The sequence below is a fragment of the Rhinoraja longicauda genome, chromosome 27, assembly GCF_053455715.1.
Source record: "Rhinoraja longicauda isolate Sanriku21f chromosome 27, sRhiLon1.1, whole genome shotgun sequence".
NCBI classification, from domain to species: domain Eukaryota; kingdom Metazoa; phylum Chordata; class Chondrichthyes; order Rajiformes; family Arhynchobatidae; genus Rhinoraja; species Rhinoraja longicauda.
Window position 1 is genome coordinate 24,428,249 of NC_135979.1, and position 16,424 is coordinate 24,444,672.

General features: G+C 46.9%; 1 protein-coding gene across 1 annotated transcript in view; it reads left to right on the forward strand.

Annotated features, from left to right (window-relative positions):
- rims3 (regulating synaptic membrane exocytosis 3) overlaps window positions 1-16,424 on the forward strand; it is a 121,218-nt gene that overhangs the window by 74,454 nt on the left and 30,340 nt on the right. Inside the window, exon 3 of the mRNA XM_078423353.1 lies at window positions 3,864-3,938. Coding sequence (XP_078279479.1) covers window positions 3,864-3,938 — 75 coding nt within the window. The remainder of the gene's footprint in view (window positions 1-3,863; window positions 3,939-16,424) is intronic.

Sequence of the window (16,424 nt, forward strand, 5' to 3'; positions counted from 1 at the left end):
ACGCCTTTGGTGGCCAGTCTTGTTGACTCTGATCTCTCATGCAGCAGCTCTGTTTCTTAAAGCCCACAGTTATCCATTAGCTGGGTCTTGTTTCTCTTCCACCTGCACATCATCCATATCTTTTTTGTTCAGTTTAGTTTATTGTCACCTGTACCAACGCACAGTGAAAAGCTTTTGTTGCCTGCTAACCAGAGAGCGGAATAACTATACATGATTACAGTGTACAGATACACGATGACATGAATAATGTTTAGGGCAAGATCAAGGCCAGTAAAGTCTGATTATCGATAGTCCGAGGGCCTCCAATAAGGTAGATAGTAGCTCAGATGGTTCAGTTGCCTGATAACAGCTGGGAAAAAACTGTCCCTGAATCTGGAGGTGAGCATTTTCATATTTCTGTACCTCTTGCCTGATGGGAGAGTGGAGAAGAGGGAGTGACTGGGGTGAGACTCACCCTTGATTAAGCTGCTGGCCTTGCCGATGCAGCGTGAAGTGTAAATGGAGTCAGTGGAAGGGACGTTGGGTTGTGTGATGGTCTGAGATGCATCCATTTTTGAAAGTCTCTTAACTGCCACCATGGAGTATTGCCTCCACCACCACCCCTAGCAGTGTGTGTTCCAAGCACCCACCGCGCTCTGTGTGAAAAAAACCTGCTCAGCAAATCTCCTTTCAACTTTGCCCCTCTCTCCTTAAAGCTATGCCCTCTGGCCTTTGACATTCCCACCCTGGAAAAGAAGCTCTGACCATCTACCTCAGCGATGCCTCTCGTAATTGTATTTACTTTTATCAGATGAACCATTCGATATCTGGCATTCCAGAGAAAACAATCCAAATTTGTCCAACCTCTCCTTGTAGCTAAGACCCCCTAATCCAGGTATCATTCTCTCAAACCTCTTCTATGCCCTCTCCAAAGTCTCCACCCCCTTCCTGTATTGGGGTGACCAGATCTGCACACAATACTCCAAATCCGGCCTAACCAAAGACTTATAAAGCTGCATCTTGACTTACCGACCCTTTTATTCTACACCCTGAGCAATGAAAGCAAGCATACCATAGGCTTTCTTTACCACTCTATATTCTTGTGTTGCCACTTTGAGGAAGCTATGGACCTGCACTCCAAAGTCCCTCTGGTGTTGATGATCTTGCTATCAACTGGACACATTCCTCTTATAGTCAGCCTCCCAGAGCACAACACTTACTTGCGTTAAAATCCATCTGCCAATTCTCAACCTAGTGTCGGGGAATCTGTGCCAATAGAGTGCTGAGGAACTGAGTTAATAACAAATGAAGACGAATGATTGCAAATATGAAGTGCCTGTAATCAGGCTGTGAGATTACAGAGGAGATGGCTAGGTCAGAAACGCAAGCAAAATGGTTAAATTTACAGGTCAAAATGATCTCGAAGGACCCATGCAACCATTTGGAGAAAGACTTTGCAGCAGTATTGGTCTTCTTTATAAAGTTGTGTATTTTGCTGCTTCCTGGCTGGATTCGACGAAACGCTGAATTATTAATAACGTTGAAAGAACTGAGCATTCACTTTATGCAGCATTTTGCACACACACAAATCCCCTTAAAGTGGAAACAGACTGCAGTCATACAGTGCGGAAACTGGCCCTTTGGCCCAACTCAGCCATGCCAACCAAGATGCCCCATCGAAGCTAGTCCCATTGGCCTGCGTTTACCTGTACTTGTACCTGCCCAAGAGTCTTTTGAATGTTGCTTTAATACCTGCCTCAACTCCCTCCTCTGGCAGCACATTCCATATACCCACCACCCTTTGAGAGAAAAAGTTACCCCTCAGGTTCCGATTAAATCTTTCCTCTCTCACCTTAAACCTATATCCTTTGGTCCTTGATTCCCCCTGCCATGGATGAAAGACTCTCTACATTCACCCTATCTATTCCCCTCATGGTCATACTCCTCTGAAAGATCATCCTTCAGCCTCCTGCTCTCCAAGGAACAAAGTCCTCGCCTACCCACCCTCTCTCTCCCTGTCGCTCAGCCCCACCAGTCCTGGCAACATCCTCGGAAATCTTTTCTGCACCCTTTTCAGTTTAACGACATTCAAAGTCAGATCAAATTTGTTATTCTGTACAATGGGCATGTGGTTAGAACAGTCTGAACCTTCCAGAATGTTCTCTACACCACATTGGTACATTACATTACACATTCAGAGGAAATGCCAATGCCTCTCACAGTCATTTAGATTTTAGATTTAGAGATACAGCGCAGAAACAGGCCCTTCGGCCCACCGGGTCCATGCCGCCCAGCGATCCCTGCACATTAACACTATCCTACTCCCACTAGGGACAATTTTTTACATTTGCCCAGCCAATTAACCTACATACCTGTACGTCTTTGGAGTGTGGGAGGAAACCGAAGATCTCAGAGAAAAGCCACGCAGGTCACGGGGAGAACGTACAAACTCCGTACAGACAGCACCCGTAGTCAGGATCGAACCTGAGTCTCCGGCGCTGCATTCGCTGTAAGGCAGCAACTCCACCGCTGCGCCACCGTGCCGCCATGTTTATTGATGATCTCTATTGAATGATTCATTTTGTGTATGGACAGTGCCCACGTACCCACAATGGTTTAGAAAACCACCTTGTGTTGTAGTGAGCCCCAGTGGCACACAGCTGTTAACAACAAAGAGCTACAAAAATTATAAGATTGCATCCACAAAATGTGTTTCTTGGCAGTAAAGGTGTTGTGGGTTCCCGTGTGCCGCCTGACACTATGTGGGGTGAGATGTTCCTGCATTAGTTAAATGCGTTACCTCCAGAGCAGTTAATACTCTCTAGAACTATGGAGAAAGATGAGTACGTTATGATTACAACATAAGAACTCAACCCACTCACTAGAGCCTCTCTTAACCTCACAAATGCATCACGCATTAGCAAGGGGACTGGGGCGTTCACCCAGCGTGACAAAAATAGATTAAGCAAACATATAGAAGAACATAGAACCAACAGTGCAGCACAGGAGCAGGCCCTTCGGCCCACAATGTCTGTGCCGAACATGATGCCAGGTTAAACTAATCTTTGCCTGCACGTGATCCATATCCCTCCATTCCTTGCATATCCATGTGCCTATCTAAAAGCCTTGAATCTGCCTCTGGAAGGCACCCACGACAATCTGTGTAAAAGAAAATCCCCCGCGCATCCTTAAACTTTGCCCCTTTCACTTTAAAGCTACATCCTCCAGTCTTTGACATTTCCATCATGGGAATAAGGTTCTGACTGTCTACCCTATCTATGCCTCTCATAATCTTACTTACTTCTATCAGGTCCCCTCTTCAGCTTCCGACGCTCCAGATAAAACAATCCAGGTTTGTTCAACCTCTCCTTACAGCTACTACCTTCTAGTCCAAGGTTTGCAGTATCTGTGGATGCGTTGCTTTGAGATGTTCTGATGTCTGGGCTGACAGTCGTTCCTCACATGGACAGGTTTACAGCTGGTTGTTGGACCTCCATTGGCCTCTGGTGCGCAATTGTTTATATTTCTCTTGCTTTGTGTCAATGATTGCTCCATTTCTTGCCCTTCGAGCTCTGAGAAGGGGGGATGAATCATTACAGTCCGTTTGGTGAAGATAATGTTAGGTGGGGAGATATTGATGATGGTGGAACGGAAAGTATTTTTCCAGCTGAGGATGGTCCGGGTGTAGCTGGGGAGGATCCAGTGCGGTAACTCTTCCCAAACAAATCCCTGCCGTCTGAAGGTTTTGGGAGCCTGATTTGGGGCGGAACAGGTCACGGGCTCTTCTCTCCGTTGAACAGGTCACTGTGCCGTGAAGAAGCTGTGGTGCCCCCTCGTGCGTCCATGGATCCAGAGTAACAGGCTGTCTCTTTGCTCTCTTCCAGCTCCCAAGAATATCTCAGCCATCCTGTGCCAGGGCATCGTAGGACATTGGCTAGCGCCCATGATCTCCTCCCGTGGTGAGTTGCTGCCTTGGCCACTCTGGGGGGAGGGGGGAGGGGGTCACAGGAGGGAGATGTTCACAGGGGGTGTTAGTGGGCTGTCGATTAGTTCACGGGACACGTGTACGATGCTGACTTACAGAGAGCAGCGCAACCCAAACAAGAAATACGGCAAAATCCAACCAACCAGCCCAGCCTCTGTAAAAGAATAATTCACTAACTAATTACTGGTGCAAATGTAATGGCAGATTGGACAGCCATTACCATTTATTAATGTTTTACAGCCAGTACCACACTGTGGTCATTTTAAACAAATGTAGGAAAAACACAACCAAATTGTACAACGCAAGATCTCACATACATCTGTGTCCCATTGTCGGGGTATCAAAGACAAGAGGGCTTGGGTTTAAGGTGAGAGGAAGGAGTTTTAAGGGGGTACGTTTTTTACACAGGAAGTGTTTGATATCTGAAGCTTACTGTCAGATACAATTACTACATTTAGGAGTCATTTAGAGAGGCACTGAAACACACAAAATGCAAAAATGGGTTTAGTTTAGTTTAGTTTAGGTTTAGTGTAGTTTTATTATTTTTACATGTACCATGAATATACAGTGAATATTCAATTAAATCAGTACAGCTGTACATGGATACACTCAAGCCAAACTCAAATACCAACAGTAGAGCCAAAAGAAAGATACCAAAGGGCAGAATATAGTTTCTCAGCATTATAGCTGAGCTGTTCCAGGGAAAAAGGCCAATGTCTGGATTGGTATAGATGGGCAAGAACGTCAGTGTGGACATCGAGGGCCAAAGGCCATGAATGACTCTATGACAGCAGGGGATAATGGCCAGTAGAGAGCATATTGACTGGTTGCCTGGCTCAGCAACTCCAACGCCCAGGAATGAAGGAGATTACAGAGAGTGGTGGACACTGCCCGGTCCATCACGGGTACTGACCTCCCCACCATCAAAGGGATCAATAGGGGACGCTGCCTCAGAAAGAACCCTCACCACCCTGGCCAAGCTTTCACTTCACTCTTGTCATCGGAAACACGGTGCAGGAGCCGGAAAACCGTGACCACCAGGTTTCTCCCAAAAACCATCAAACTCTTGAACACTACACAATGCCAAAGATACTAGAGGAACAAGAAGGACCACTCCGTTGAAATCGCCTATACTGAGGTGTAGTATGCAAAGGAGTGGAACGTCCGCCATTTTAGTTGGCAAAACCCACCGTTCGCTATGCCTCTCGCAGTGTAATCAGTGTTGTGTGGGAACAGTATGTGTGATGATACCATTAAAATGCAGAATATATCTCATCTATCAATTCACAGATTTTTGTTATTTTCCTTTTACTCTGGTTCTCTTCCTCTCTCTCTCTCTCTCTCTCTTCTCTCTCTCTCTCTCTCTCCCTCTCTTCTCTCTCTCTCTCTCTCTCTCTCTCTCTCTCTCTCTCTCTCTCTCTCTCTCTCTCTCTCTCTCTCTCTCTCTCTCTCTCTCTCTCTCTCTCTCTCTCTCTCTCTCTCTCTCTCTCTCTCTCTCTCTCTCTCTCTCTCTCTCTCTCTCTCTCTCTCTCTCTCTCCTCTCCTCTCTCTCTCCCTCTCTCTCTCTCCTCTCCCTCTCTCTCTCTCTCTCTCTCTCTCTCTCGAGGTTCTCACCTCTGCTCAGAGCAGGGGAGAAGACGAGAGGGAGAGGAGGGGGAGGGTGGTTATAGTGGGCACAGTGTGTCATTGTACCTGTTCCCCCAACCTCCCCCCATCACCTCCTCAGTGCCTGGCACTGTGAGGGGTGATTGGACCGGGTTAGGGAAACACGTGTGGGGGAAGGATAGATCCGGTACGAATGGTCTTCTGTCTTCACCAGCGGTAGGGTTAGTATTAGTGATAGTGCTGTACTGTAGTCACCAGACCACATGATCTTCAAGCTGATTTTTACGAGGTACCACAGATAATTTTAATTGCAAAAATCATTTCTGATTGTGGATTTTTTTTTGCTGTGAAACAATTTTAAAAATAGCCTAATTCCTGAAGCCAAATGCCCTGACCCACTAAGACCTGAACAATGCCTGAGGAGAAAGGATTGTATCATGAGTTCCCTCCGCCACTGCAGATATGCCTCGCTGCCTGCTCCCCTCAATCTCTGCAGCCGAGAGTTGACATAAGATCCGAGCGTCTCCACAGACCCACAGACGATAGGGAGACTGGTGCATTGCAGAAGAAATTACCATGGCAACAGGCAGGGCCAGGCACTGCAAAGTAAAGCTGAACGAACGCGAGAGGCCGGGGATAGAGACTGAGCTACAGCACTGTGGCCAAGCAATTGGCCCCACGCCTCCCTCTGAGATTAAAGATGCGAGCGCCAGACACACCTTCTGTCCAGCAAGCAGGTTTGGAGAAGGAAAGGCTTGCCATTCTCTGCAAGAAAACTGCTAGCTCAGGGTGTTTCACAGCCAAGCGTGGTGCCTGTAGGCTGAGGTCACGTGGGGGCAATGAGGGGGAGACCTTCCCTGCAGCTGAATCCAAATCATCCAACACCACCCAAGGCAGAGATGCCTTGCCACGAACAGAGGCCTTGCCAGTTGCCAAGGTCCGCTTCGACTACACATCATTTTTATTTAACCCGTTGACTTCTACCTGATAACAGCAAGCTACCATCTTGCTGCACTGGCGTGTTTAAGTCCAGTGTGAGCACAGTGGAAGATCAAGTCATGACTCCACCCTGATTTTCATTGTCAAGAGTGTTTTAACTGTCATATACTGGGATGGCAGGACTTTCATATGAAGAAAGACTGGATAGACTAGGCTTATACTCGCTGGAATTTAGAAGACTGAGGGGGGATCTTATAGAAACATATAAAATTCTTGGAGAGGCTAGATGCGGGAAGATTGTTACCGATGTTGGGGAAGTCCAGAACCAGGGGTCACAGCTTAAGGATAAGGGGGAAGTCTTTTAGGACCGAGATGAGAAAACATTTCTTCACACAGAGAGTGGTGAGTCTGTGGAATTCTCTGCCACAGAAGGTAGTTGAGGCCAGTTCATTGGCTATATTTAAGAGGGAGTTAGAGGGCCTTGTGGCTAAAGGGATCAGGGGGTATGGAGAGAAGGCAGGTACAGATTACTGAGCTGGATGATCAGCCATGATCATATTGAATGGCGGTGCAGGCTCGAAGGGCCGAATGGCCTACTCCTACACCTATTTTCTATGTTTCTATACATGGGGAACGGAACAATGACATTGTTACTTGCTGCAAGCTTACAGGCACATTAGCACAACAACTCAACCAATACATGTGTAATAATTATAAATACAATAAATGATCAGGTATATGAGGTAACCTTACCTGGGTAGAGCAAACCAAAGCACGCTGTGCAACTTGAACAAAGTCCACAGTAACTCGGTGCGGAGGTGGGAGTGTGGCTGGGGTTGTACAGGGTGGTTCAAGATCCTGATGGTTTTATGGAGGGAGCTGTTCCTGAACCAGGAGGGAGCGTTTCTCAGACTCCTGTACCTGCACAGAATGTTGCCTGGATTACAGGGTATTAGCTACAGGGAGAGGTTACACAGACTTGGATTGTTTTCTCTGGAACGCCGAAGGTTGCGGGGAGACCTGATAGAAGTATATAACATTATGAAAGGCATAGATAGGGTAGACTGTCAGAAGCTTTCCCCCAGGATGGTAAAGTCAAATACTAAAGGGCATAGCTTTAAGATGAGAGGGGCAAAGTTTAAAGATGTGTGGGGCAACTTTTCTTTTTAATGCATAAAGGATGGTTAGTGCCTGGAACATGCTGCCAGGGTTAGTGGTTGAGGCAGATACGATAGTGGCATTTAAGAGGCTTTTGGATAGTCACATGAATATGCATGGAATGGAAGGATCTGGATATGCACAGACAGATAAGAGATAGCCTTGGCATTATGTTCGGCTTGGACATTGTTTCTGTTTCTGTTTCTGTTTTCTACTGCACAATCGCCAACAGCTGGGCTATCTCGTGCAGATTTCGCTTGCCTGGGTACTGATTGCAAAAAGGTTATTTAGATCTTTATGTGGGCAAGTTTGGTGAGATGATCCATGTCTAAGTTGTCAAGCTGTGACTGTGGGCCGAAAGGCCTGTTCTTGTGCTACACTCTTCTATATTCTATGTTCATAAGGGACTATGGCCAAGTGCTGTTAAATGGGATTATTAGGGATAGAATTTAATGATCATCGAGAACCTGTGAGTTTGTTTCTTTGCTCCATGTTTCACTGCTGGCAGTGTCCAGGGAGGTTATTTGGAGCTGCCTTGTGAGGTGGTCCTTCATGATTTGGCTGGGCCATCAGGTGGTGTCGATGTGTAGAACTCAAGGATGGGCTCCTTCATTGTGGCTGCCAACAAGAGCCTTGCCCTGGACCTGGGGCTGCAGGTTACATGGGGAAGGCAGCAATCAGCCTGAACAGGTGCACGGCTCCTGCTGGCCATCCTTGCACAGCTTGGATCCTGCCCAACAGTGCCAGGAGACTTCTGTGAGTGGAAATTTTCACCTGGAAATGGTTGCTATAGCAATTTAGTCCGTGTTGCATTGATTTTGCATTTCAGTGTGTGAAAAAAACCCGGTGCCAGACAATCAATTGTCTATGGACTGCCGATTGTTGGCAGTTAAAGACAGAAATTGCCATTTCAGAAGTCAGGAAGTAAGAAGCAGTTTTGTGCATGAAACTGAGGCCAGTGTCAACGGGGCTTGCCTCAATGTCTCCAAACGTTAACCTCACAAACCGGTCCACTGACCATTCTCTCCAGCCTCTCCACCATTCTACCGGGCGCCACTGTGGTGCACCTGACAGAGCTGCTGCCTCTCGCGCTAGAGGCCCAGGTTCAATCCCAGGGACCATGGGATGAAATAGTCGGCGAATGACTTCAGGAGATGAAGTGGCGTTACACGTCAGCATCAATGGTGCCAGAGTGGAGATAGTCAAGAGCTACAAGTTCCAAGGTTTAAATATCACCAACCATCTGCCCCGGTCCAACCACATTGAATCTGCACCAAGAAAACACACCAACATCTCTACTTCCCCAGAAGATGAAGTTTGTTCAACATGCCTCCAAGAGTCAAGAGTATTTTACGCCCATATATCTCAAAACCAAACAACGAAATTCTTACTCGCAGCGGCACAACAGATATGTAAACATAGTACACTGTAAACAACTTAATAAACAACAACAAAAATCAGTATATATAAAAAAGCAATAATGGCACAAAATAGACAAAGGCAATGCCCCCAAGTCTGTGTAGTTTGGAGCTTATTTGGAGGTTTCAGTGTTTAATAACCTAATGGTTGTCGGGAAAAGCTGCTCCCGAACTTGGACATTACATTTTTCAGCTTTGAACATTTGATCTGGGCAAAAGAAATTTAAATCAGTATCTCTTGAGCCACAATAAAGCATGGCACATGGATAGGGAAAGTTTAGAGTGATGTGTGCCAAACGTTGGCAAATGGGACCAGTTTAGATGGGACATCTTGGTCAACATGGAAAGGTTGGGCCAAAGGGCCTGTTTCCATGCTGTATGACCATGACTCTATGAGCTACTAGTCAGACACAAACTCAGATTAAATCCACAGAATACTTGTGTCTGAACTAAGTGACTACATCCACTTCAGATACCAATTGTGGACTTGCCTTTTTGATATATTTTATAACTCCACTCGTCATCTGCGAGACTGTATCTCGTTGTGCGGTGAGCCGTGGACCAAGGTGCTGGTGAGAGGGGCGTGCAGCCTTCATGAGGTTTCATCAGGGACTGGGGAATCCCTGAATTTGTGAGGGGAGACTTGGAAAAACCTGCTGGGAATAAATCTCACGGGATTACGTGAATAAAGAGCAGTGTCCTGCTCAACATCCCCACCGTGTTCTACCTCTCAACCAGATTTACCCAGGTCTCTGATCTAGCTGTGTGTAAATTCTCTGCCACGTTACGGACTTTCATGATGCCCTGTTGGTGAGGAAACTGAGGACAAAAGTTTAAAGTGAAGGGGAAAAGATCGCATAGGAACCCGAGGGGCAACCTTTTCACACAGAGGGCGGAGGGTATTTGGAATGAGCTGCCAGAGGAGGTAGTTGAGGCAGGCTCTATCACAAATGTTTAAAAGGCACTCGGACAGCTGCTTGGATAGGAAAGGTTTACAGGGACATGGGTCAAATGCAGGCAAATGGGATGGTCGGCATGGACCAATTAGGCCCAAGGGCCTATTTCTGTTTTGTATGACTCTTTAATGACACAAAAAATCGTTTTTGAACATCCTTAAATTGAGACATCGACAAACATTACTGTCGATATCACCTAAAGCACAGCATCTCCTCGGCACGCTGCTCCCCATTCTGAGGCACTACCCCAGATTCATCCCCCAGGGTTCTCGATGAGATTCCACCACCGAGTCCCCTGTGCACAGGTCTTTCTGGCCTTGGTGACCAGTAAATATGATGGATTTAGTGCCGAGTGTATTTGATTGCCTGAAGAAAAATCTCAACAAGGATTGTAAATTTATACAAACATATCAGTGCAGCTCATTACAGAGCAGTTCACTGACTGAAGCCCCCAGGGCCCAGTACTGGTGTACTGCATACTGCTTAGCTAATTTGACAGTAAATATCAGTATTCTGAAGGAGCCGTTAATACTCCTCAGCCACCATTCATTTATTTTCAATCCGTCTCACTGTGGGAGAAGGTTCTTGGTGATGTTGACAGGACAATGGAGAGGTTCAGATAGAAAGTGCTACTGAAGCCCAAATGCTTCCTCCTCTTAGAAGGAGCCTGACCCCAAACCTTGCCTATCCATGTCCTCCAGAGATGCTGCCTGACCCACTGAGTTACTCCAGCACTTTGTGTTTTTCCTCCCCCTCCTCTACCTTGCTATCTTTCTGATCCCTGAATCTGGGCTTGTTTCATTCATTAAGTCCACACCAGGTGAGGGGTGATGCAGGTGAGAGCTTGGTGCAGATGAGGGTTTGAATAGGCGGTGGAGTAGGGGTGGGTGGAAGATTCTGGCAGATGGAGGTCGGATAATTGTGGGTTTGTGTAGGTGATGAATTGGGGGCAAATGAAGGCATTAGGGGTATGTGAGATTTTTTTTAGATTTAGAGATACAGCGCAGAAACAGGCCCTTCGGCCCACCGGGTCCGCGCTGCCCAGCGATCCCCGCACACTAACACTATCCTACACCCACTAGGGACAATTTTTACATTTGCCCAGCCAATTAATCTACATACCTGTACCTCTTTGGAGTGTGGGAGGAAACCGAAGATCTCGGAGAAAACCCACGCAGGTCACGGGGAGAACGTACAAACTCCGTACAGACGGCGCCCGTAGTCAGGATCAAACCTGAGTCTCCGGCGCTGCATTCGCTGTAAGGCAGCAACTCTACCGCTGCGCCACCGTGCCGCCTTGGTTGATGGTGGTGGAGGCAGATATGACAGAGGTGTTTAAGAGGCTTTTGGATATGCAGGGAATGGAGGGATATGAATCTTGTGCAAACAGGGGAGATTAGTTTAACTTGGAATCATGTTCGGCAAGGCTCAGCTGAAGGGCCGGTTGCTGTGCCCCACTGCTCCATGTTCTCCAAAAACACTCTGCTCTGCTTAAAGGAGCTTCTGGGAGAGAAAGGTAACGAGCGCACAGTGTGCAGATGAACTCCATCCAGCCACGCTGGCATTACCTGACGACAAAGTTAACAAAAGCTTTAATAATCTGTTTGCAATTCCCCGTGAGTGCCCTTTATAATTTAGCCTTCCAGTACCGAAGCTTGCTGCCTAACTATTGCAGTTTCCTCCCGGCGCACATTGAGTGTGTCAGGAATTTTAATAACAGCCTTCTTCAGTCCTGCTGGTTATTCTAAGCAGATTTCAGAGGTATCCTGAGGCCTCAGCACTCTGGCTGCTGTTGTTTTCTGGATTTATATAACACTGCAGTGGTCTGCAGCAAACACAAGCAGGAGAAGCCGATCGCTTCCATGTCAAAGGCCAAGGCTTTCAGAAGCAGTTGGACCTCCCATGGCCTCGATATATTGACAGTCGACAGTAACCCCAACCTGTATCATTGATGCCACTTGAGAATTCACCAGCAGTGATAGGATCTATTGCCGAGGTAATGGAAACGGGCAATAATGATAGAATTGGGTCAAGTCACCATGGATTTATAAAAGGGAGAGCATCTCTTTAGATTGAAGTCTGAAGAAGGGTCTCGACCCGAAACGTCACCCATTCCTTCTCTCCTGAGATGCTGCCTGACCTGCTGAGTTACTCCAGCATTTTGTGAATAAATACCTTCGATTTGTACCAGCATCTGCAGTTATTTTCTTACACTCTTTAGATTGATTGATTGATTGATAGATACGGCATAGAAACAGGCCCACCAGTCCACATCGACCATCGATCACCCCGTTCACACTAGTTCTATATTATCCCACTTTCTCTTTCACTCCTTACACACGAGGGGCAATTAACAGAGCCCAATGAACCTACAAACCCGCTCATCTTTGGGTTGCGGGAAGAAACTGGAGCACCCGAGGTCAAGATCAAACCTAGGTTCACTGAAGCAATTTGATAACTCTGTTGGAATATTTTGGTGATTATAGAGACTCCACAGAAGTCTCATTAATTCTCACTTGCTTTTGCTTGCATTGATACTAACAAGGCACAGTGTCTCTCCATATCAAAGCGGGATCAGTAGTGGAGGGTCAGTGGGTTTCAGAAGTATTTCTGAAGGCCTTCATCACGGAGCTTCAAGATTATTAAACAAACTTAGAGTGGAAGGTATTGGCGGGGTTGGGGGGATCTCTTGATGTGGATTGAGGATTGTTGAGGTTAATGAACAATGGGCAGAAAGAATAAAGGGGTAAGTTCCGGGTTGGGATGCATCAAAGATCGTTGCAGGGACCCTAGTTGTTCATGATGTAGATTGATGGACGAAGATCAACCACATGGAGATCAGAGCCTGGAGAGACACTGTGCCTTGTTAGTGTCAATGCAGGCAAAAGCAAGTGAGAATTAATGAGACTTCTGTGGAGAATCAAAGTATAGAGTGTTTAATAGAGTTTGACACTACGTTAATGGATGTGCCCATGACCATGTGAGGCACAGTTGAGGCGTAGTTAACTACCTGTAGTGTCGCGTTGCCTCGATGAAGAGGTTTCAACGTCTTTCCACTGAACACATCACACCAGGTGACATGGCTTTGACTGTCTAATCCCCTGATGCACACCTGTTGTCTCTGTATATCCCACCTATTGTTCTTTGATGAAGACAAAAGGAACTGCAGATGCTGGAATCTTGAGCAAAACACAAAGTGATGGAGGAACTCAACGGGCCAGGCAACATCTGTGGAGGGAATAGTTTAGAGATACAGCGCGGAAACAGGCCCTTTTGGTCCACTGGGTCCCCACCGACCAGTGATCCCCGCACATTAACACCATCCTATACCCACTAGGGACAAGTTTTACATTTACCAAGCCAATTAACCTACATACCTGTACGTCTTTGGAGTGTAGGAGGAAACCCACGCAGGTCACGGGGAGAACGTGCAAACTCCGTACAGGCAGCACCCGTAGTCAGGGCCGTTTTTACAGCATTATGGGCCCCCGGGCAAAGCAGTGTACTGGGGCCCCTACCGTTACTCTCCCTCACCCCCCTTTCCCTACCAGCCCCCCCCCCCCCCCCGTCGTGCCGGCGAAAAGCACTTACCGAAAAGCTCTTCGCGATGGACTTAGGGTGCTACATTGTTGTGAAAAGCACTTACAGATCGCTGTGAGAAGCACGTAGTGACCGAAAATGTTGTGAAAAAAGCACTTATTGAACCTACATTTTTAAAGTAGTATTTATTTATTGCAAGTCACTTAACATACACAGATCAGCATGGGGCCCCTATGCTCGTGGGGCCCCGGGCAAGTGCCCATCAGGCCCATGTGTTAAGACGGCCCTGCCCATAGTCGGGATCAAAGCCGGGTCTCCGGCGCTGCATTCACTGTAAGGCAGCAACTCTACCGCTGCACCACCGTGCCGTTGGTGACGTTTCGGGTCGGGACCTTTCTGCAGACGATACGGATTGGTATCTAATTCCACCACCTCCCCTGGCAGTGAATTCCAGGTATCAAGCACTCTGTGTAAAAAATACTTATCGGATCTTCACGTGGTTTCAATATCTTGTTGGATTGAAGCAAACCCCATCTATTCGTATATTTTCTTCATCACAATAAGACTTCATAAAGAGGCTACCGAGGCATGTAGATAGATCATATATAGGATCTTGAGGGGCATTGTCAGGGTGGATGTGGAGAGATGTTTCCTCTTGTGGTAGAATCTCGAAACAACGGCCCGAGCCGTCACTCATTTAAGACAGAGAAGGTGGAAAGCTTTTTCCTCTCAGAAGGCCATGAGTCAGGGTCTCTGCTCCCTAAGGGCAGTAGGAACAGAGTCTCTGAGGCAGAGGTAGATGGATATTTAATAATCAAGTCATAGAGTCTTACAGCATGGACACAGGCCCTTCGGTCCAAATTGCCCACATGTCTCATCTACAGTAGCCCCACCTGCCTGCATTTGGCCTATATCCCTCTAAATCTGTCCTATCTAAGTACCTCTCTAAATGTTTCTTAAACATTGCAATAGTACCTGCCTCAACTACCTCCTTCGGCAGCTCGTTCCATACACCTACCATCCTTTGCGTGAAAAGGTTACCCCTCAGGTTCCGATTAAATCTTTACCCCTTCACCTTAAAACTATGTCCCCTCGTTCTCGATTCTCCTACTATGGGCAAGAGACTCTATGCGTCTGCCCAATCTATTCCTTTCTTGATCTTATACACCTCAAAAAGATCACCCCTCATCCTCCTGCGCTCCAAGGAATAGAGTCCTAGCCTGCTCAACCTCTCCCTAAAGCTCAGGCCCTTGAGTCCTGGAAACATCCTCGTAAATCTTCTCTGCACCCTTTCCAGCTTGACAACATCTTTCCTATAACATGGTGCCCAAAACTGAACACAATACTATAAATGAGACCTCACCAACGTCTTATGCAACTGCAGCATGAACTCCCAACGTCTATATTCAATGGTCGCAGTTAGCAATTAGTTTCCAAAAGATATAAACCAGCACACCAGGTGACAGAATGTCACCGCCAATTGCTTTGTGTGTTATTGTTGTCCTTTGCCAATGGGTAGTGGTGCGCCCAAGGTTATAGAAATAGATTGAATCATACAGTCCAACCCACGGAAAGATTTCTCCGCCAACTCCTTGGCAGTGACACAACTGGAACAGGTTGCTTCCAGCAAACGCGTTGGTTTGAAAACGAAGTGGGCATGTTCCAAGTGTCCATGCAACTGCGTGAAGCAGAACTCTCACTGTGACAGCCTGTGCTCTCCGCTCACGTTGAACTCCCTCCCGTTCGCCCCTCAGTAACTGCTGAAGGCAAAGAGGGAATTAAACACGAGATGATTGTAGGTTTAGGTGCTGCAACTAATCGATGTTGTGAAATTTTATCCTAATTTTGGCATTTCTATTCATAGCACTTAGCTGTTATATTGGCTGATTAGACAGCAGTTCCAGTGAACTCAGCTGGTGTCTTCTGCTTTCCAACAGATCGGAATGAATTAAATACAGAATTAAATACAGAACAGTTGGATCAAAAGGGGAAAGCCCACTGCCTCAAAATCCCTCAACATGTTTGCTCAAAGTCCACCCACAGAGCAAAGTTGGAGGTCACCTTCTGACACACGCTAGAGGCATTAGGTGCTCTTTGAAAGAGGTGCTACATTTGGTTCCTCTGGTGCCTGAAACTCCTGAAAGTTGATAGACCGGGTCTTGGATTTTGGGTGTCCACAAATGATGCATGGCTGACGTTGCCATTTTTGGCTTGGCGTCACAAGGGATCGTTCCCCTGCCTCTGGGAAGTGAACAGGTACAGCTGCAGCAAAGCAAGCAGACCCCCTTACTCTGGTCCAGTCTGTACAATAGTGTCTGAGTCTGATCAGTGGTCTGTTGGCTGGCAACCCTCCAATCAAACCATGGAGCACTGTGTAGTCAGTCACAAGGAATGGCAGATGCTGGTTTACAAAAAAAGACATAAAGTGTAGGAGTAACTCAGCGGGTCAGATGGCATCTCTGGAGAACATGGATAGGCCGTAGATAGACACAGAATGCTGGAGTAACTCAACGGGTCAGGCAGCATCTTTGGAGAAAAGGAATAGGTAACGTTTTGGGTCAAAACCTTTCTTCAGACTCGACCCAAAACGTCACCTATTCCTTTTCTCCAGAGATGCTGCCTGACCAGCATTTTGTGTCTATAGTGTAAATCAGCGTCTGCAGTTTCTTCCTGAACATGGTTTCAGCTCAGGACCCTCCTTCAGACTTGTTCCCCAGAGATGCTGCCTGCCGCACTGAGTTACTCCACCACTTTGTGTCTTTTTTTCTGGAGCAGTGTGGCACTAATCCCAGAGTTCAGGCATTGGTCAGGAGCTGAGAAACATCCCATGTAGCGACACATCAG